A 19,748-nucleotide genomic window follows, 5' to 3' on the forward strand; every position below is an offset into this window, starting at 1 on the left:
CGCGTGCCAGAGAGGGAGATGTTTTAAGCCCGTTGTTGGTGGCTGAGTCGCAAGACCGACGGTGAGGGGTGGTTGGTGATTGGAAGGAAGAGAAAAGGAGAAAAATAGAAAACGGAAGAAAACGAGCTTTTTGCGCTTGTGGGGGGGAGCTTGAAGAAGCTTGGAAGTCCAAGGAACTCGGGGGGCGGTCAAAAAAAAGTGCCGCCCCACGCCGCTACAAAGTTCCAGGGCGGAACGTGCGGGCATGTGACGCCAGGCGCTGGAGGTGCTCGCTCAGCGACAGCGCTGTTGGTAATGTGGCATGGAGGGGTACAACTAGCTTGGGAAACTTCAACTTTTGAACATCTAGTCCTAGTCCGCGACAAACGGTTCAGACGCCACCAACTCCTTAATTTTATCGTTCAAGTGTACACGGCAAATCCAGATCGGATTACTCGGTAAACGCTGCCATGCCTTTTGCGCAGCTTATCCTGGGCAGTCCAGGCTCCGGAAAGAGCACCTACTGCGATGGCAGTAAGAGCCGCCCTTGCCAACGCATGCTTCGTGGCTGCCAAAGCTAACAAGACACGTCTAGTGCACCAGTTCATGGGCGCAATTGGTCGCGCATGCTCTGTGGTAAACCTCGATCCCGCCAACGACCACACAAACTACCCGAAAGCACTCGACATTCGCGACCTGGTGAAGTTGGAGGACATCATGGCGAGCGACAAGCTGGGGCCGAACGGCGGCATTCTCTACGCTCTGGAGGAGCTGGAGCACAACATGGAATGGCTCGAAGAAGGGTTGAAAGAGTTCAGCGAAGACTACATCCTGTTTGACTGTCCAGGCCAGGTCGAGCTATACACACATCATAACTCTCTGCGCAACATCTTCTTCCGGCTGCAAAAAGTCGGCTTTAGAGTTAGTCTCCCAGGTACCACCGGTCCCTTGATCAACCTCACTGACCTCGTGACAGCTTGTCGTAGTACACCTCTCCGATTCTTTCTGCCTCACGCAACCCTCGTTGTACATTTCGAACCTACTTCTGGCCCTCCGTGCCATGCTCCAGATGGACATGCCACACATTAATGTCCTTACCAAAATCGACAAAGTCGCCTCCTACGACAGCCTACCCTTTAACCTCGAGTACTACACCGATGTCGACGACCTGTCATACCTGATCCCGTATTTGGAGGAGGAATCGCCAGCGATGCGCAACGAGAAGTTCAGCCGATTGAACGAGGCCGTCTCCAACATGATTGAGAGCTACAGCCTGGTCCGTTTCGAAGTCCTAGCGGTGGAAGACAAGAAGAGCATGATGCATCTCCTCCGGGTGATCGATCGAGCGGGTGGTTACGTATTCGGAAGCGCAGAGGGCGCCAACGATTCCGTTTGGCAGGTTGCCATGCGCAACGAGTCGGCCATGATGGAGATTCAGGATATACAGGAGCGCTGGGTCGATCGCAAGGCAGAGTATGACGAGCTGGAGCGGAAAGAGTGGGAGGAGCAGGCCAAAATACGGGAGGCGGAGGATCCGAACGCGGGTCCGACCCCCCAGCAGGGTGCGGCGGATTATGATCCAGACTTCGGCGACATGTCGATACCCGCGGATAGTGGTGTAAAAGTAGTGCGCAAGAACAAATGATACCCTTCAGCCGTCTTCTTCACCCATTTCATCCTCGTCAGAGACGTCTGACGCGTCAAACATGATAGTGTCTTCAACTTGGACCTTGGGTTCGGTGAACATCGGCAGAGCGCCGCTGGTAGCAGCCGCGGCAGAGTCCTTGGCGGCGAGCACGAGCTGTCTAGCTTGTCGAACGGCCTCCTCTTCAGCCTTGCGAATAGTGCCGCTCACCCTGACGACCTTGAAAGTACACGGTTTGCCTTCCCCTGTCTTAAGCGGTACGCATTTCATGAAAGTCAGGGCAGCCCAAACGAGGCGGTAGTGTGCTCTCTTCACTTTCAGAATGAAAGTTGACGTTGCAGGAGAAAGGTACTTGACTGCTGCATAATTAGGCACTGTTTAGATAAAACTTGAAAAATCACGCTTACCTTGAAGGTTCCCCTCGATAGCGCCAGAACCATAGTCGCCGAACAGGATAGCAACTTCAGCTCTAATGGCCTTCAGCAGAGACTGGGGAGTGAGACTACCCGTTGTCGGTTGGTGAATGAAGACAAAGTCCGGGACATTAGGCGATTGCGATTTCGAGTCCCCTGGTGGGTACAGAATATTGACGAGAAGATATCTCTCCTTGATTCGGACCATTCTGGCGCGTGGGTGGCAGTGTTCTTCCGTGACTGAGTTGACTGCTGAGGTTGACATTCGAAAAAGTTCATGGCTGGCGGTACGTACCGCAATAGGCGCGACCCTGGCTTGCAGATGGGTCCTTGTGGCGGGACGCTCTTCGTACCTACAGTACGTCACTTACTAAGGCGGGGGAGCTTCACCATCCCCTTCTGCGCCTACGAGTTCCCGACGTCACCAAGCATAGTTCACCAAAGTGATATCAGACGTATTTGTGGTGGTGTGCTCATAAATTTTCGGGTCTTTTATAAGAGATCTGTGCCTCGAATATTACGTTTTTACCAACGTTCTGATACCCCCTAGTCACGATTTACACCATGACTGACGCTCCTCTCAAAGTAGCCATCCTGATCATCTCGACGACGGCGTCCAAGGACCCTTCGACAGACAAGTCTGAACTTGTTCTCAGAGATGTCATCGAGAACGAGGGCGGCGGAAAGTGGAAAGTCACGGAAACCAAGATCGTGCCAGACCATGTGCCCCAGATTCAGCGTCAAATCATGCTCTGGGCAGACCTGGGCCCCATCGAAGGAGTCAACTTGATCCTAACTACTGGAGGAACTGGCTTCGCAGTATCAGACAATACACCTGAGGTACGATGAATGAACTAGGAATGTAATATTCAATATTGATACCGCTGTTTAGGCTGTAGCAACTCTCCTTCACCGGACCGCTCCGGGTCTGGTGCACGCAATGCTGGCCTCGTCTCTGGCTGTGACCCCATGTAAGAGAAGGTAGCATCTCATACAGAGCCATACTGACAGCAGCAGTCGCTATGATGTCCAGACCAGTGGCTGGCACTCGCAATACTACCGTCATCGTCACACTGCCCGGCTCTCCCAAGGGTGCCAAGGAGAACTTACAAGCTATCCTAAAGACGTTGCCTCATGCATGCGTCCAGGCCGCTGGCGCAGACTCTCGAATTCTTCATGAAGGCGGAGTAAAGAAGCTTGAGTCGGATGCTGGTATAGACATAAAAGCCACCTCCACGGCATCAAAGCCCCAGAAAGACCACTCACACGGCCATAACCAAGACCACAACCACAGTCACAGTCACCCCCATGGCCATTCCCACGTTCATAGTCAAGGACATGGGCATGGGCATGGGCACAGAGGCCCCGTCAGACACACGAAGCCGGGCGATAACCCTTTGTCTAACGACCCGAGTCTTGGCCCCACACGCAGACATAGAGAGTCACCATACCCCATGTTAGAGGTAGATGATGCCCTACGACTGATCAAGGATTTTACCCCTGAGGCCGAAGTTGTGACCTCCAAACTTGGCGTTAATCTTGTGAACTCGGTGCTTGCAGAGGACGTCACAGCGAGAGAAAGTGTTCCGGCATTCAGGGCGAGCATTGTCGACGGGTACGCTGTGGTCGTGCCCGATGATGGCAACATGAAGGGTGTCTTCCCTGTCACAGCGGTATCCCACGCCGCACCCGGTAATGTGAAGGGCCTCAAGGAAGGTGAAGTCGCCAGAATAACGACAGGGGCCCCTCTGCCCCCTGGCGCCACTTCCGTCATCATGGTCGAGGATACCGTCTTGAAATCCATGACTAAAGACGAGAAGGAGGAAAAGGAGGTTGAGATCCTCGCCGACGGCGTTAAGCCCGGTGAAAACATCCGCGAAGTCGGTAGCGACATCCAGGAGAACGACGTGATCCTCAAAAAGGGAGAACAGATCTCTGGCGTCGGTGGCGAAATTGGCCTTCTCGCAGCCGTCGGTGTCGCCGAAGTCAAGACTTACAAGCGCCCGGTCGTCGGCATCCTCTCAACGGGCGATGAGATCATCGAGCCGGATCGTCCCGGCGGTCTTCGCCTGGGCGAAGTCCGCGACACGAACCGCATCACGCTCATGTCTGCCGTGCGTCAGTGGGGTTTCGAGGTCATCGACCTTGGCATCGCGCGCGACAAGGCCAACTCGCTTGAGGAGAACCTGCGTGAGGGCCTACGCCGCAGCGACCTGCTAATCACCACGGGTGGCGTTTCCATGGGTGAACTCGACCTCCTGAAGCCGACCATAGAGCGGTCCCTTGGCGGCACGATTCACTTTGGACGCGTGGCCATGAAACCGGGCAAGCCGACCACCTTCGCCACAGTGCCGGCCAAGACAACGCTCGGCGAGCGGGTCACCAAGGCTGTCTTCTCGCTGCCCGGAAACCCGGCCTCGGCTCTTGTGACTTTCCACCTCTTCGTCCTGCCAGCGTTGCACAAGCTCTCGGGGATCGAACCTATTGGGTTGCCCAAGGTGCCTGTGACCCTGGCTCATGAATTCCCCCTTGATAAGATGCGCCCCGAATACCACCGCGCGATTGTCACGGTAGGGAAGGATGGGTCGCTTTCGGCAAGCAGCACTGGTGGCCAGAGAAGCTCAAAGGTCGGCAGCTTGAAATCTGCGAACGCGCTGCTTGCTTTGCCAACGGGCTCGGGCCCACTGGAGAAGGGAAGCAAGGTCGAGGCCCTTCTGATGGGTGATGTCCGGGCAGAGCTTTAAACATATAGGCGAAGAAACGCCTAGCTCGAGTAAATCAGTAATTATATGCCAATTTGGTTCACAAGCACAGTCTGACAACCATGACTTGCAAGAGTGAGGACGTTAGTGCTTCAACAAATGTACCGCGATGTACACATGCAGGTCGGAATTATGAATATGTGCATCGTGTCCGGAATTCTCGCACAGAAATCATCTTGATGAAGAGCTATAATACTTCCATAGTGTACAATACAAAATATCCTCGCCCTGCCCGTATGCCATTAACGCCAGCCCAAGTAGTCTTGGTGTAATGCAGTACTCCACTGTACATTGTGCCCGAGGTCGGCATTTGCTATGCTGTCCGTAGTAATCTCCTTCTTTTGAACCCCTTGATGTCATTTACATCGCGAGTCATATTTATGCCTTACCGAAGGCGTTGGCCTTGCCGGAGACAAGGAGACCGATGATCAGACCGAAAAGACCGAGGACGGAGCTGAAGATCTCGACAACAAGGATCTTGACAAAACTGTGCGCCGGGTGATTAGTTAACCAGAACGCCGTCGACACTGATCCAGGCAAGACTTACAGTGTGGGGTCGGCGGCGTCGGCCAGCGCGGCTCCACTGCCGTTGATGCCGACGGCGACACCGCAGATCAGGTTGCACATTCCGACGGTGATACCGGCCCAGAAAAGGGCGAATCCAGTGTAGTAACTGTTGCCGTCGTGCAAAGTAGCACCCTGGACGTTCTCGAGCTGGGCAGAGAAGACAATGGCCATGATGACGCCGTAAATGGCGACGACTTCGCAGAAGATAATGGAGATCAAGTTCTTGGTTCGCACCCGGGGCGCCTTAACGCCCGCGCCGAGAATGGAGGAACCGGTGATGAAGATACCCCTAAATGGTGACGGCCCGTTAGAAATGACCCGCGATACTGAAGGTCGGATGCTTGTGCGTACCATGCCGCGCCTACGACGGAAAGACCGATGCAGAGGGCGATGCCCGTGTCCGCCCACGCATAGGGTGAGATAGATTCAAGGAATTCGCCGACATTAAAGGCCTCGCCCGATCCTGTGAAGAGCATGTCTGTCTCTGTTAGCTCGCGCTGTCGCGAATCGCCAGTGCAGCGCAGGGCGGGTCCATACAAGCTCCCACAACGAGGAGGGTGCTCCCCATGCCTCCCAGGCCATACGTGAGACTCATCGTGGTCGTTTCAGCGTGTATCGTTCCCGGTGTCGTGGATGGTGGTTGACAGCGGAGGTCTTGGTCGTTGCAGCTACGTCGAGCTCTCTAGTCGGCCAGGCGAGGTAAGGTATCTGAGGTGCAAGCAGAAAGCAACCCAGAGTTGGCAAAGTCACATGACGTGTATATCCACTGTTTCCTTAGGTAATCCGCGGCGAAAGCACCAAGATACCTAGGTACCTGCCTCCCCAGGTACCTACCTATTAAGGCAAGGGCGTCGCCAGAGTCAGAGTACACTAACAGGCAACCACGGAGAGCAGCAACGGACCCACTTCCTAAACAGCTGAGTAAGCTGGGTCCAAGGATATCCTCAAACAAGGCCAGTATAAATGCAACCTTGCCTCTTTCACACTCACAACCACCTGAACCGACGCCCGCCCGCAGGAGATCCAAGACAAATCTCCAAGATGGCAGCCGCACCTCAATCGTTCTACGAGCTTTATCGCCGTAGCAGGTACTGCGCCATCCATGACAATTACTATACATATACTGCTGCATATAACTAACTCATGTATCTGACTGCAGCATCGGCCTTGCGCTAACGGACATGCTTGATGACCTTATCAGCGAAGAGCGCATCCATCCCCAGCTGGCGATGAAGATTCTGGCCAACTTCGATCAGGCTATAACAGAGGCTCTGCAGAAGAGCGTCAAGGCTCGTCTCACCTTCAAGGTATGTGCCGCCGGCTTCGTTGGTCCTTCTTCGTCGCCCTCTTCTATCGCTGGCCTTTGGGCCCTACCCTCGGGGTTTCCCTGTCTTTGGAGGGTATCGCGCTCCACCGTTACAAGAATACCCTTGACGGCAGATGCGCAGCCAGCATCATGGTCATTTGTACACCCAACAAACGCATGCTAATACGGTTTCCCTTGCAGGGCAGCTTGAGTACCTACCGTTTTTGCGACGAAGTCTGGACGTTTCTTATCAAGAACGTTCAGTTCAAGCTTGATAACGGTGGTCAGATCGTCACGGCCGACAAGGTCAAAATTGTCAGCTGTAACGCCAAGAAGCCGGGCGAAGGGCCTTGAAGGGTGGGCGCATACAAGACCGAGAGGGCCAGCAGCGGCCTCGTCCATCTTTCTCGTACACGGGTGGATACGCATTTTGGGACACGGGCGACGAAATCGACGAGCGCCCCCCAGTGGCTGCATATATTTGGCGTTTAGGTTCATGGTCTTATGATGGCACCTGGCTAGGGACAATTGGGAGTTTATACAAGCTTACGTTTGTGATACCACAAGAGGTTTTGTACAGCATTGCGCACATGGCTACAATGGGCGAGTCAATAGACTGAGTGATCGCATGGAGAGCGTCTCATCACCTGTGTTCGTGGCTTTGCTGTAAGAGTGACCGACTCTATAATAGTCGAGTGAATCCCCCGTACAAATACCTTGGCGACGCTTGTCTGCATGTGCTACTGACCCTGTGCGCGATGCTGCCTCTCGTCTTAAATTGTTCTTGGATGGTTCTCACTAAACAATGCGATATGTCATTGCTGGCACTCTACGTCATGACATATACGCCGTCCCCACTGACCAATCAAAGTCTATTCTGTTTGGCTTCGGGGCACCGTCGAATGGCAGATTTTGGCGGCTAGAGAGTTTGCTTTGGCCTTCTAGGAACCTCATGGTCGATTTTGTCGGATGGTAGCCAGGCACTCCCTAAACACGCCTGCGTGGGGAAACGGCCGATGCCGGCACGCCGGGTACCTGCATAGCCCGGTGCCTCATTCTCCGGAACCGGGGGCAGCACGCGTTTGCGTTGTTCTCCTTCTCATTCTCCCCCATCGCTAACCTCAGCGGCCTGTGCTTCTGTATGTCCAACGACACGGTTTCCAATTGAGCCCCCTTGCTTCGCGCAGCCCCTTTCGTTTTTGGTATTTATTGCTGTGAACCTTATCAATGTACACTAAGACAACATGAGGTGGAGCGAGAGACATCACCGCAGCTCTCAAGACGGCGTGCAACTGGATTTGCTCTTGCTAGGATCCCCCACACTCTTCTTGTGACCTTCAATCACAATTACCGCTTACTCGTCGTTCTTCAAGCGCCTGCCATCTGGTCTCGCTGCTGCTGCTGCTGCTGCTGTTATTGCCGCTAAGTCTCTTCGGACTCCTTGGAGCGCACAACCTCCTATACGTGGGGCGTCTTTTGTCGCACTGTCACAGCACAGCGCACCTTACCTCATCCCATCGCCAAGCATAGCACCGTCAACCCGTCGTCCGTCTGCCATCCATCCCATCCTATCCCCAAGCAAAGCCAAAGCACAGAAGCAAAACAGGGGTCGCTCGCCCAGCAGTAACATCCTCTCCTTTCTCTTCCCCCTTCTCTTTCCACAATAATGCTCCGCCAAAGACAGCCTGCCGCCTCTGTAACCGCCGCCCCCAATCACCCTCAAAAGGCACAGATACCCACCATGGCCGCCGCAACGTCAACTACCCTGGACAACGAGCACCGCCCGCTGCTCCCACGCCACGAGGACGACGCGCGCAGCAGCAGTAGCCAGCAAGCTACCGAGGCAGTTGACAACGACGAGGCGACGAAAAGCATGGCCTGGGCACGGCGGAACCAGTGGATTGTCCTCGCCGTTGCGAGCGGCGCCTGCGCGGCGTTCAATGGCGTCTTTGCGAAACTGTGAGTTGCCCACTTCCTGTTCCGGCTCAATCAGGCGTTGGGCCAAGTCTTCGCGAACCAACTTCACTCGGATGAGTTTGTTGTTCCTCTTCTTTTCTTAGTAGCTTCCTAGAGCATGCTCGCCTTGGGATTGTCTTGACGCCAATTATCTCAATCCCGGTGCAATAACCTAAACAATTTCCTTTCCACTCAGCACCAAGACTTCCGCTCACAACCCCGTAGGACCACGACTGATTTGACAACCGCCATATCGCAAGCAATCTCCAACTTCCTTCACCTGCAAAACATCGAAGGTGCTTTTGAGGTTATTCTGCGAGCCGTAAGCTCATCTGATCGCCTCTCATCCCCGCCACACTAACCCGTCTTGAAGGTCTTCTTTGGTCTCAACCTCGTTTTCAACGGCATTGTAAGTCAACCGCCCCTCGCTTACGTAGGTAGCATCAGTCAGCTAACATATTCCCATTAGATGTGGACTCTCTTTACAAAGGCCCTCGCCAAGGGGCAATCGACCACGCAGGTCTCCATTATGAACACGTCCACCAACTTCGTCATCACCGCCATCCTCGGCTTCGCTATATTCACCGAGGCCCTGCCGCCGCTGTGGTGGGTCGGCGCCGCCATGCTCGTCGCCGGGAACGTCATCATCGGCCGCAAGGACGAGGAGGCCGACAAGCCCGGCGGCGACTATGCGCCGGTGCCTCAGCAGCCCGGGCTCGCTACCGTGCCGCTCGATGTTCCGGATGAAGACAAGGACTCCGAGGATGAGGACATTGTTGATTTAGGAGACATGAACTCATCTGAGCACCAGGCTTGAGCTGACCTAGAGATATTCGTATAGGATGACGATTGTATATGTCTGTACATGCAACACAAAGAATGTATGATACATGTGATAGATGTTCAGGTTCTATACCCTACAATCGTTTGCGTTGCAACCTGGGAATTGGGTCCCCATGGCCTCTAGCTTCCGTAATATTCTTGTGATCAATCTATCAAACCCTGGCTTCTGGTCACCCGGACCATCGCGCATCCCATAGCTATCATATCATGATACGGACGAAGCTGGTCTGTTACTTTTCAGCAGATTGTTGCTGAAATCGATTCACATCTAATGCCCCGAGAACAAAGTCCAGCCATGTATGCACATGCCCAAATAACGCCGACCAAGAATCATGCTTCCTGAACCATACTTGAACTCCCAGATCTCAGACCACGCGCCAGATCATACAAGACAGATAACATCACCGATTATCCAGCTCTACCGCCCCATCATCGATAGCATCTTCATCGCCGTCCAATATGTGCGCACCAGCGGACCGGCCACCGCCATAGCTTCCACCCATACCCCCTCGCTCATCAAACGACGATAGCCGCACCCGCCCGCCAGACGCCATTGACACTTTCTCAGACACCCAATTCGCAGCATGCCGCATTGCGCTCCACAACTTCTCCTGGCTCTCAGCGAGAGCGGAGTCGTCGCGCAGGTTTTCGGCGTGCTCGGCTGTAAACTGGTACTTTAGGCAGTCCTTGACGGTCACGAGACCCGACAGGCGGCCGTGGTACTCAATCAATACGACTCTCGGGCCAATCTTGCGGAAGAGCTCCATGACCGTTTCGAGAGGTAGCCGAGGGTGCGCTGTAACGGGAGTGGTATCAATGTACCGGCTGAAGTCGACAGTTGTAGACGACGTCGAGTCGAAGTTCACCGTCACGGTGGGTGTGAGCGGGGCAGCTGAGTTAAGGGCTGCCGGCGGGGGTGAAAAGGTACACCGGGCCTGTGGGTCGATGGGTCGCTCACGCCTCACCCGATCAATAGCGTAGCGCAGCTCCGTGCGACCGATGTAGCCGATGAGTATCTTGGACGCTGCATCCTCGACGATAGGGAAGCCTTGGTACGTATCCACCTTGAGGAGCTTCTCGAGCTCGGAAAACGGCATACCGCTCACCGGCAACGATGTAATCTCCGTCCGCATCACCTCCGAGACGGGAACGCCAAAGTTATGTTCCTCCTTGTTGTCTAAGAAAGGGAACCCACTGAACCAGATCATCCTGTCAGCGATGCCGCCCTTGCCAAAGAGCTCACTGACGATCTTGGTCACTCCGACAACGATCATGGTGGGGAGGATGTACGTCAGAGCGCCAGTGAGCTCAAACATGATAACAACCACAGACACGGTGATGTGCATGATGCCACTCAGCGCTGCGGCTGCACCAAGAAAAGCGTATGTGCCGGGTGTGATGCAAGGCTCATCCGGCTTGCAAGCCGCGAAGAATGCACTCGTGGGGTTGGCTTCGTGAATTGCTTGGACAATGATGCCTACTGTGCGGCCGAACGACGCGCCAATCGCCATGGATGGAACGAAAATGCCAGCCGGCACCTTGCAACCATACGAGATGATGACGAGCAGGACCCTCAAAACTGTGGCCAGAGCCAGCGACAGAATGTTCGAAAGCCTCTTGTCGGACTCGCATAGGCCATGGTAGTCCTCAGCTCCCTCGCACTCAAGAAACAGTATCTCCATGCTCTCTGTCATGTCGATCCTCAAGAAGACGTTGGGGTAGCAAATGATGGCCGTTCCGGCGGCGAGTATAGTGGCCTCCGCGATGGCGTACTTTGAAAGGTACTTTTTCCTGAAAGCCTGTACCCGCAGGTTCCACTTCATGACGAAGGCACCGTAGAGACCGCCGAAGATGCCTAGAATAATGTAAAACACCACCTCAAAAAAGTGCCACGACCGGTCGTAGCGAACCTGAAACATGACGAGTTGTCCCGTCCTAAAGGGATTCATGGCTGCAAGCACAGCTGTGGCTACGAGAGCGCAGAAGTAGCTGCGCCACAACGTCTTGAGGGGGAAGTAATTCGACATTTCTTCCAGAGAAAACAGTACGCCGCCAATGGGGCTACCAAAGGCAACGGCAACACCGGCCGCCGCACAAGCGCTTAGGATCTCCCTCGTTTTCGAGGCGTTGCGGCGGTACCTTTCAAATAGCCGCGAGATAACGTTTCCGGTGCACACGGCGTAATGTACACTGGGACCCTCCTTTCCGACGGACAGACCTGAGGCAATGGCCAGGGGCAGGCAGACGGACTTGATCAACAGCGTCCAGAAGCCTAGGAAGCCTTTCATGACGAACCCGGCAATGATGCATTTAATCTCGGAGATGCCGGATCCCGCGGCGTACGGCGCAAACGACTTGACGAGAGTAGCCGAGGTGAAGGCGAAGACGGTGCCAAAGAGGATGTAGAGGATGTAGTTGGCCGGGGCGAATCCCGTCCAGTGATGCCACTCGTCGCAGCCGTTGTCCTCGCCCCAGCAGCAAAAGTTCTCGTTGAGGTAGAACGCCGTCGTACAGTATCCCGTCTTGATATCAGACAGCCATTCCGTTATGATGTTTAGAAACGCCGCGTTCAGCCCGATGGCGACTCCGATCAGCGTCACGACGAGCCAGCCCTGCGCGGCATCGTAGGACTCGCGCAGACGGTATCTCCAGCCCGCCTGGCCGTTATCGAGCATGCCCGCGCGCCGCCTCCGGCGCAGCTTCCTACGGGCCTGTTCCTGAGCGGCATCCTGGACCCAGTCTATGGTGGTAAAGTCCTCGTAACGCTTGATCTCGGCGATCTCGTCTTCGATCTGCTGTTGTTGACGGTGGGCGGGCGCGGCCTCGGCGGCCTCATCGTCATGTTCATCCTGCTCGACGGTCGAGACAGCGAACGAAAGCCTCGAGCTGATGGACGGGCGCGGGAGCCGGTGAGGGCTGTGGGAGAAGGACGTGCTACGGGAAGTCATTGTCGCATCGGCGGCGCTGTGCGCATGTTCGCGCCGGTCGAGAGCAAGTGAAGTGGGGGAGGGTTCCCAATGGGCATCAGGCCAGTGTGGTCGGCTGTCGTCAATGGTAGGTGGTAGAAACCTAGTCAGCGGGACATCGATGACTTTGGGCTGTATGTTGCAATCTTTGCTCGCTGATCAATGAGAGAGGTCTGTGGTGTTGGCCGCAAGCTGCGGACGAGGCTAAATCGGGAGGAGCAAGGATTACGAGGACAATCATGGTTCCCAGCGAATTAATGCGGACGCCGCGAGCGTCTTCGGGGTGTCTGGGGGCTTCCCTGCAATTGGGTGTACTTAAGCTTGCACTTTACGACTTGCGGCTGGTGCAGCAGTGAGGCGGGCGCGTTTTTAGTGGTCGCGTCTCACTGGCCTTTTTGGCGCGACTTGTATCCAAAGTGACACTCTCCTCAACGACTACCCACCGGAAGACATCTCACAACACGACCAACACCAGCGGCATAGCGACGGTATTCGGATTACAAAACATTCTCCATTACACTGCGAGACAATTATTTACGTAGAGGATCTCAGAGACGAAGATACTCGCGGCATCAAATCGTTGTTGTCTTACCCTCCTTGGTAGGCACATATACCAAGTCCCAAGCAGGTAGGCAGCTTTCGTTTTATCTTAACCCCGGGCTATTTTTGCAGCTCAAGGGTTTGTGCAAGTGCATGAAGGACAAAGGTACTTGGTTTATCGCCTGAACGGTGAAAAACTGCGTCAATTCCCTGCCCATAAAAACCACTTATATGCTTGGAGTCCAGGAGCAGACAGACTGGCAAGGGGATCAACCTCCAGATAACTTTAAATGTGCTTTACACCTACTGTAGCCGCCACTGACGAAGGACTTCACTTTGCTTCATTTGTCCTTTGACCGCTCCCATTCAGACACACAGCCTTATCTCAGCCTTCATCAACTGTACTTACTAACTCTCCTTCAGACCCCTATACCGATTCTCACCAGACTTCTGGACATTCATCCCCTCATCCCCTAACCATTCACAATGCCTCCCAACAATAATGCGATACCTCCCCGTAAGGAGGCAACAGGCCAACCTGCCCTGCCATGTATGTTCAATATTTTCATCAAGACCCTCTGGGCTTCAGTCCTAACTCTTTGCTAGTGGCCCGTGTGAAGAAGATAATCGGCACAGACCCCGACATCAGTATCTGCTCAAACAACGCAGCCTTTGTGATCACTCTAGCGACTGTAAGCCCAACCTGCTCTCAAAGGCCATCCCGTCTTCGGACATTTTGTTGACACGCCTAGGAAATGTTTATTCAACACCTCGCCGCCGAGGGCCACAACATGGCCAAGGCCGAACGCAAACCCCGCCGCAACGTCCAGTACAAGGACCTGGGTAAGCTTTCCTTGCGTCACTGTGTTCGAATCAACCCTTACGTCCTTTTACCCTCATAATCTGTCTAATATTTTCCTTTCCCTCATCCCCCTCCCGCCTCTCACCCAAACTTTGTCTACAGCCAGGGAGCAGAGACCAGGCTAACGGAAGCGGGCCAGCAACCGCCGTGAACCACCACGACAACCTTGAGTTTCTCGAAGACATCATCCCCAAGACCGTTCCCTACAAACAGATCAAGGACCAAGCCGCCGCCGCCCGTGCCCAGCCCAGGAAAGCCGACCAGGAGCCAAAGAAGCGCCAGTCCACCCTCAAAAGCAGCGCCGTCAACGGCGTCAACGGCTCCTCCGCTCGTGCTGCCGCTGCCGTCACCGCCGACCCCCTGACGGCAGCACTTCACTCGGATGACCCTAGCGCGCAGCTCGAGGTCGAGTCCCGCCAAGCTGCTGCCGCAACCGCCGCCGCCGACGAGGACGAGGACGTCGACATGACGGGTTAAGGCCCTCGCCGGGCCGCCCCCGGTCTTCCCTCAGAATCGTATATGGACCCCCTTTCATGAGACATCACTCAAAGAGGCAGTCGTTATACGAAGAAGAAGAAAAACGAAAAAAGGGGTGGTTGTTGCATGCAGAATACATACTTCACCAACGTACATACCAAAAACACCAGGAGTTTGTAAGAGAAAAGCACCATTGATGACTTGTATGATGAACAGGCCTTTTCTTGGGTTCCCCCGGATGCCCATTAATAAGAACGTCTTTAAAACAACGGAACCCTTTTTTGTCGTGATTGAACAGAAAACGCCAGTCCATGATACGAACACGTGCCGCCCTCGTCCCCTCCTGCCGGCGTCAAATATGACGTCTGACATTATATGCTTCTCGCTCAGTCCTCCATGGTGGCGTCCCCGTCCAGATGCACACCCGCCGGGATCGTGCCCTCCGTCAGCATCTTCTCCAGCCGGATAATCTCCTGCAGGCTATCGGCCTTCTTGATCATCTCCTTCAGTCGCTCCTTCTCCTTGTCCGTAAGTTTGATACGCGAGAGCTTGGAGGTGGCCCCACCACCGCCGGTTGCGCCGTTTGAGGCGGCGAGGTCGAGCTTCTTAGACTTGATGCCCATGATCTGGGAGTAAGTTTACCGGTTAGCATTCCCAACTTTTGACGGCCGTAGAAGAGTGTCTGGAGTCAGAGTTGGATAGTCATACCTTGGACGCCTCGGCCGTGGGCTCCTCCGCCGTGCCAAACAGCTCCCTCGCCTTCTCCCGCTCCGCTTCCTTGACCTTTTGGTAATCCAGGAACCGCACCGAAGGACAGCGCCAGACGACCCAGTACCGGTAGTTCTACACATAGCATCTCGTATCAGCACAACAACCCCCAGTAACCAGAATCCGACAAGAAAAAGGCGAGGTATATGATGGGGACTAAAAACGCACCTCCTTCTTGGTTACGGGGTTATCCGCCAACACCAGGTGCGTCAACCGCTTGAAGCCCGCCAGCACATCCAAATCTGCGAGCTCGGCCAACTGGTTCGACGCAAGTACGAGCTGCGCCAGGTTCGGAATTGCGTTCGGAAGCGCAGGTTGTATGCTCGATACTCGGTTGTGCGCCAGCAGAAGCGTCTGCAGGCGTGGCGACAGCGGGAAGTTGCCCAGCACCTGGATGTCGTTGTCGGTGAAATCGATGGAGTCGTGGGGCTGTTTTTGGTCCGGGCACGTCAGCGACTCACTCTACCTCTTCTGCCCCTTCTCCTTTCCAGAGATTTGCAGACAGTGTCGCGACCAAGAGATAAGAGCTGAGGAGGAAAGGAGAGGGGATGGACTCACGCCTGCAACACCCAGATTCTCGATCGCCGGGATTCGATGTCCTATTGTTTCCGGTCGGCGCAAACGGCCCTTGCTATCAATCCTGCTCTCCCAAAAAAGTGTAGTATCTGTCCTTTTCACAATAACGCACCTCGGAGGTCAAGCTCCCGCTCCTTGAGCGGATTCAGGTAGGACAGCGAGCCCTTGATGAGCTCCGCCGTGAGCCTCATCTTGGTAGTCGGCTGTTGATGCTATAGGCGGTGGTAGTGTGCTGGGGGTTACCTCGGGGGGGATGGGACTTGTTCGTAACTAGAACTGTGGCGTGATTGATTCGCGATCCGTAGTGCGTCGTAGAGGATTTCGTCGGCTCAATGGCAGTTCTTCGTCGCGTCTTATAGTCGCGTGGGTTTGTAGTGGACTTCTTGACAAGGCTGAAAAGCTGGCGCTTGACAAGGCGGCGGCGTCATAAAATTTCCCGCCCGATAAGAGCTACAGTCTGTTGCGTTGGCAGCGTCCAAAACCTACTTTTCAGTCCGTGCGTTAGAAACACTATTACAACTACCCTAGTTAGGGTCACGTAGGGGGGTTACCCTGCTAAGTAGCTACTACTTACCTGTAGATTTATAGATTTTTATATAGATACTATAGTGTAAATAGCTTTAATTAATAAGCTTATTACTATTATTATTACTACTATTATTAAATAATAGCGCTAAAGAAGGGGGTTACTACCCCTAGTAGTAAAAAGGTATTACTAGCACTACTAGCTAATAGTACTTAAGCCTATAAGGCTGCCTATAAAGGATTATTATATATAGTAATTAAGCGCCTTATAGTAATAGTACTAGCACTAGTAGTAAAGTTAATAAAATTAATAATAATTATTAAGACGCTAAAAAAGTTAGTAGTAGCTATAGTAGTAATAAAGAAGTTAGTAGTAGTAAAGAAGTTAGTAGTAGCTATAGTAGTAATAAAGAAGTTAATAATAACTATTAAGACGCTATAAAAGTTAATAGTAGCCTAAGTAACTATTAATAATAAAAAAGAAGTTAGTAATAGTAATAATAATAATAGTAATAAGCTTACTTATAATAATAAAAAGCCTATATAATAAGTACTATTTATACTAAATCTATTTAATACTTTATTATAAACTTTATTACTATTACTATAGTAATAGTAAGTAGCTATTATAGTAACTACTTTACTACTAACTAATATAATAATATACTTTACTTTTAACCTCTAATTTAATAGTATTAAATCTATATTATAAGTCTAGCCTTTTTAAATAGTATAGTAATTAATAAGTTAGTTAATAGTAAGTATAATAATTAGGTTAAGGTAAAAAAAGTAAATCTTAAAAGATATAAAGGATTACCTTTAAAGGTAACTTACTAAGTAATACTAGCTCTTAAAGTTATAGATAATAGTAAAGTTTAGTAAAAAGCAGTATACTATATAGAGGGTTAATAATATTTACTATAGTAATAACTTTAGTAAAGTAGATAAGAAATAGCCTACCTTACTATAGTCTAAATTTAGCTAATAACTAAGTAACCTTAGCTATAAGACTTAAGAGATCTTTTTTAGTATAGATCTTATATACTCTACTAGTTTAGTTATATTAGTATTTAGTACGTTATAATTTACTATAAAGTTAAAAAGTAAGTAACCTAACTATAGTAAGCTAATTAACTATAGTAAGCTAATTAACTATAGTAAGCTAATTAACTATAGTAAGGTAATTAACTATAGTAAGTAACTAGATTATAGTAGCTAACTGTTATATATTAATTTAAAAAAAATAGTAATAAATTTAATAAGGGATAAGATTAACTAAAAGAGGGATATAAAAAGGGATTTATAGTATAATCTAATAAAGTATTATAAGTATATAGATTACGTAAGTTACTATAATAATATAAAGGTAAGTAATAGTACTAACTAGTGTTTAGTTATTACTAAAGTCTACTATAAGTTACTTACTTATAATCTTAAAGCCTAGTAAGATATAATACTTTATTATAAGGTAAATATAACTTTAAAAGATCTACTACTAGGCCTTATAGTTATAGTTACCTAGCAGCTAGTAAAAAAAGATAATTTACCTATATAAGGTAAAGTTATAAGTAATTTACCCTCTATAGTAGGATTTAAAAGAAGTAAAAATCCTACTAGTAGACTATCTTTACTAACTATAAATAACTTTACTAGTAATATAGTAGTTAATTTATCTTTTAGTAGTAAAAAAGTTAGCCTTTTTATATAGTAGTAGTATTAATTACCTTTATAATAGTAGCTATTTTTAATCTAATAGTATTAATATATACCTATTACTTTATTAATTAACTTATTACTAACGTATTTAGTAAGAGAGACTAAAGTGCTATTATTATTACCCCTATAGCCTAGAGAGCAGTTACCTATAGCGCAGTTACTAAAGGTATAAGATTTTATAAGGTAGTTTCTTAAAGTTAAAAGGTAATAATAAGGCTATAAAGGTAGTACTAATGTAGCCTTTTAATAACTATAGAGCTCTTTATTAAGCCTAGTAGTTATCTAGTGTATACTAAAAAAGTAGTATAAAGAAAAAGGTATACCTAAATCCCTTATTAGCACTATATATGTCACAGGACAAGGTGGTAAGTGCCTGTAGTTAGGAGACAGATAGATAGCAGGGACTAGATACCTGACACACACGTGATACGTCACGTGTGCCCTGGGTATATATCCCTTCAGTAGGTGACCCTTCACAGAAGGAGGGTCAACCATGAATACACCTACTATCTGTTACCTATCTTGTCCTGTGTCACTTGTTTAGCTCCTTGTTATTGTTCGTCTTGCTTCACTGCTCTGCTGTTACGCTTCGCCTACACACTACGTCACTTCACGACACTACTGCAGCCTAGCTTTATCTTGTTAGAACCGTAACGGCTGCCAGGAAGGCTGTGTTAATATAAAAGTTAATAAAGACTTTCTTACTTATATAATAGTACTATAAGTATAGCAGACGTAACTTTACTAGCTCTAACTAATAGCGTAAATTACTATACGTTACTAATAAAGTTAATAAAGTTAATAAAGTTAATAAGCTACTTATTATAAATACTATAGCTAATAAGATAAGTAACCTTAAGAAAAGTAGATTTAGTTAGTTAAATTAAATCTAGTAGTTATAACTATACTAACCTCTAGGTAGTAGATAGTCTCTTTATCTCCTCCCCTATATAACTAGGTAATTATTATAATGTTAACTATTGCCTAGATATTAGTAGTATAGATTAACGCTAAACGGCCAGAATAACTACGGCTGATTTACTATAGATCTACTAGATTTATAGGGATATTACGCAGTAGATTTACTATATAATCCTATAATAGTTTCTTTTCCTTTATATATAAATTAGAACTAGTATTTACCCTTATTATTTATTACTGCCTATTAATACATATAGTTAACTATATTACTAACCTAGTAAAACTAACACTAATTAGTAGTTAACTTTACTATAACTACTACTAAAAATACTATAGATTAGTAAGGTATTATAAGAAGAGGTAATAACGTTATTAACTGCTTATAGAGGCCTAAAGTAGGCCTTACTAAAAAACGTTACTATAAATACCCTTATAACGCCGTTATACTACACGCCCTTATAGGTTAATTACTAAGATAATAATACCTAACCTCCTATAGTTAGTAAAGGCCTAGTAATTTATATCTATTTATATAAGCCTTATTACTTTATAAAAAGAACTTTTAACTATAAAAAACACCTTACTTTACGTACTAACTTATTATTAATTAGTAATTATTTACTTTTTACCTTCTTTTTATTAAACCTATAAAGCTTACTAACTTTCTTTTTTTTAAATATCTTTTTTTATTTTTCTTTAAGTTATTTTATATTACTAATATAATAGCCTTTATTATTTATAAGCCTATTATAAGCCTTCTTTTTTTAAGTTTTTATTTAACTATAAGTCTTTATAATTACTTATACTACTAGTAGTAAATCCCCTAATAGATATATATACCTTTTAATAGTAGTTAAGGGAAATATATATAACTAAGAGGTAGTTAGGCTAATAAAGGGTAATTATAAGTAAGTAACTAAGATAAG

At 49.4% G+C, this 19,748-nt stretch overlaps 9 protein-coding genes across 9 annotated transcripts; 5 read left to right on the top strand and 4 right to left on the bottom strand.

The window, feature by feature from the left end:
- Positions 1 to 449: 449 nt before the first annotated feature.
- Positions 450 to 1,624, top strand: GLRG_05876 (uncharacterized protein; the record flags this gene model as incomplete). Its single annotated transcript, XM_008096561.1, has 3 exons — positions 450 to 513; positions 575 to 900; positions 956 to 1,624. The coding sequence occupies 3 exons, from the start codon at positions 450 to 452 to the stop codon at positions 1,622 to 1,624; spliced, it is 1,059 nt and encodes a 352-aa protein (XP_008094752.1).
- Positions 1,625 to 1,630: 6 nt separating this feature from the next.
- Positions 1,631 to 2,245, bottom strand: GLRG_05877 (Rpp14/Pop5 family protein; the record flags this gene model as incomplete). Its single annotated transcript, XM_008096562.1, has 2 exons — positions 1,631 to 1,983; positions 2,032 to 2,245. 2 exons carry the CDS (start codon positions 2,243 to 2,245, stop codon positions 1,631 to 1,633), a joined length of 567 nt encoding a protein of 188 aa, XP_008094753.1.
- Positions 2,246 to 2,601: 356 nt separating this feature from the next.
- Positions 2,602 to 4,781, top strand: GLRG_05878 (molybdenum cofactor synthesis domain-containing protein; the record flags this gene model as incomplete). Its single annotated transcript, XM_008096563.1, has 3 exons — positions 2,602 to 2,877; positions 2,930 to 3,008; positions 3,055 to 4,781. The coding sequence occupies 3 exons, from the start codon at positions 2,602 to 2,604 to the stop codon at positions 4,779 to 4,781; spliced, it is 2,082 nt and encodes a 693-aa protein (XP_008094754.1).
- A 396-nt stretch (positions 4,782 to 5,177) lies between these two features.
- Positions 5,178 to 5,961, bottom strand: GLRG_05879 (ATP synthase subunit C; the record flags this gene model as incomplete). The annotated part of the gene is made up of 4 exons (XM_008096564.1): positions 5,178 to 5,286; positions 5,347 to 5,655; positions 5,718 to 5,844; positions 5,904 to 5,961. The coding sequence occupies 4 exons, from the start codon at positions 5,959 to 5,961 to the stop codon at positions 5,178 to 5,180; spliced, it is 603 nt and encodes a 200-aa protein (XP_008094755.1).
- Positions 5,962 to 6,407: 446 nt separating this feature from the next.
- On the top strand, positions 6,408 to 7,026 carry GLRG_05880 (transcription initiation factor IIA; the record flags this gene model as incomplete). The annotated part of the gene is made up of 3 exons (XM_008096565.1): positions 6,408 to 6,454; positions 6,526 to 6,673; positions 6,874 to 7,026. The coding sequence occupies 3 exons, from the start codon at positions 6,408 to 6,410 to the stop codon at positions 7,024 to 7,026; spliced, it is 348 nt and encodes a 115-aa protein (XP_008094756.1).
- Positions 7,027 to 8,338: 1,312 nt separating this feature from the next.
- Positions 8,339 to 9,445, top strand: GLRG_05881 (uncharacterized protein; the record flags this gene model as incomplete). Its single annotated transcript, XM_008096566.1, has 4 exons — positions 8,339 to 8,631; positions 8,854 to 8,950; positions 9,002 to 9,037; positions 9,098 to 9,445. The coding sequence occupies 4 exons, from the start codon at positions 8,339 to 8,341 to the stop codon at positions 9,443 to 9,445; spliced, it is 774 nt and encodes a 257-aa protein (XP_008094757.1).
- A 427-nt stretch (positions 9,446 to 9,872) lies between these two features.
- GLRG_05882 (voltage gated chloride channel) lies at positions 9,873 to 12,419 on the bottom strand (the record flags this gene model as incomplete). The annotated part of the gene is made up of 1 exon (XM_008096567.1): positions 9,873 to 12,419. One exon carries the CDS (start codon positions 12,417 to 12,419, stop codon positions 9,873 to 9,875), a length of 2,547 nt encoding a protein of 848 aa, XP_008094758.1.
- Positions 12,420 to 13,463: 1,044 nt separating this feature from the next.
- On the top strand, positions 13,464 to 14,316 carry GLRG_05883 (histone-like transcription factor and archaeal histone; the record flags this gene model as incomplete). The annotated part of the gene is made up of 4 exons (XM_008096568.1): positions 13,464 to 13,527; positions 13,584 to 13,669; positions 13,730 to 13,820; positions 13,979 to 14,316. The coding sequence occupies 4 exons, from the start codon at positions 13,464 to 13,466 to the stop codon at positions 14,314 to 14,316; spliced, it is 579 nt and encodes a 192-aa protein (XP_008094759.1).
- Positions 14,317 to 14,702: 386 nt separating this feature from the next.
- Positions 14,703 to 15,851, bottom strand: GLRG_05884 (U2 small nuclear ribonucleoprotein A; the record flags this gene model as incomplete). Its single annotated transcript, XM_008096569.1, has 5 exons — positions 14,703 to 14,942; positions 15,025 to 15,159; positions 15,253 to 15,513; positions 15,643 to 15,683; positions 15,773 to 15,851. The coding sequence occupies 5 exons, from the start codon at positions 15,849 to 15,851 to the stop codon at positions 14,703 to 14,705; spliced, it is 756 nt and encodes a 251-aa protein (XP_008094760.1).
- Positions 15,852 to 19,748: the final 3,897 nt, after the last annotated feature.

Source organism: Colletotrichum graminicola (genome assembly GCF_000149035.1).
Source record: "Colletotrichum graminicola M1.001 genomic scaffold supercont1.20, whole genome shotgun sequence".
Taxonomy (NCBI): Eukaryota; Fungi; Ascomycota; class Sordariomycetes; order Glomerellales; family Glomerellaceae; genus Colletotrichum; species Colletotrichum graminicola.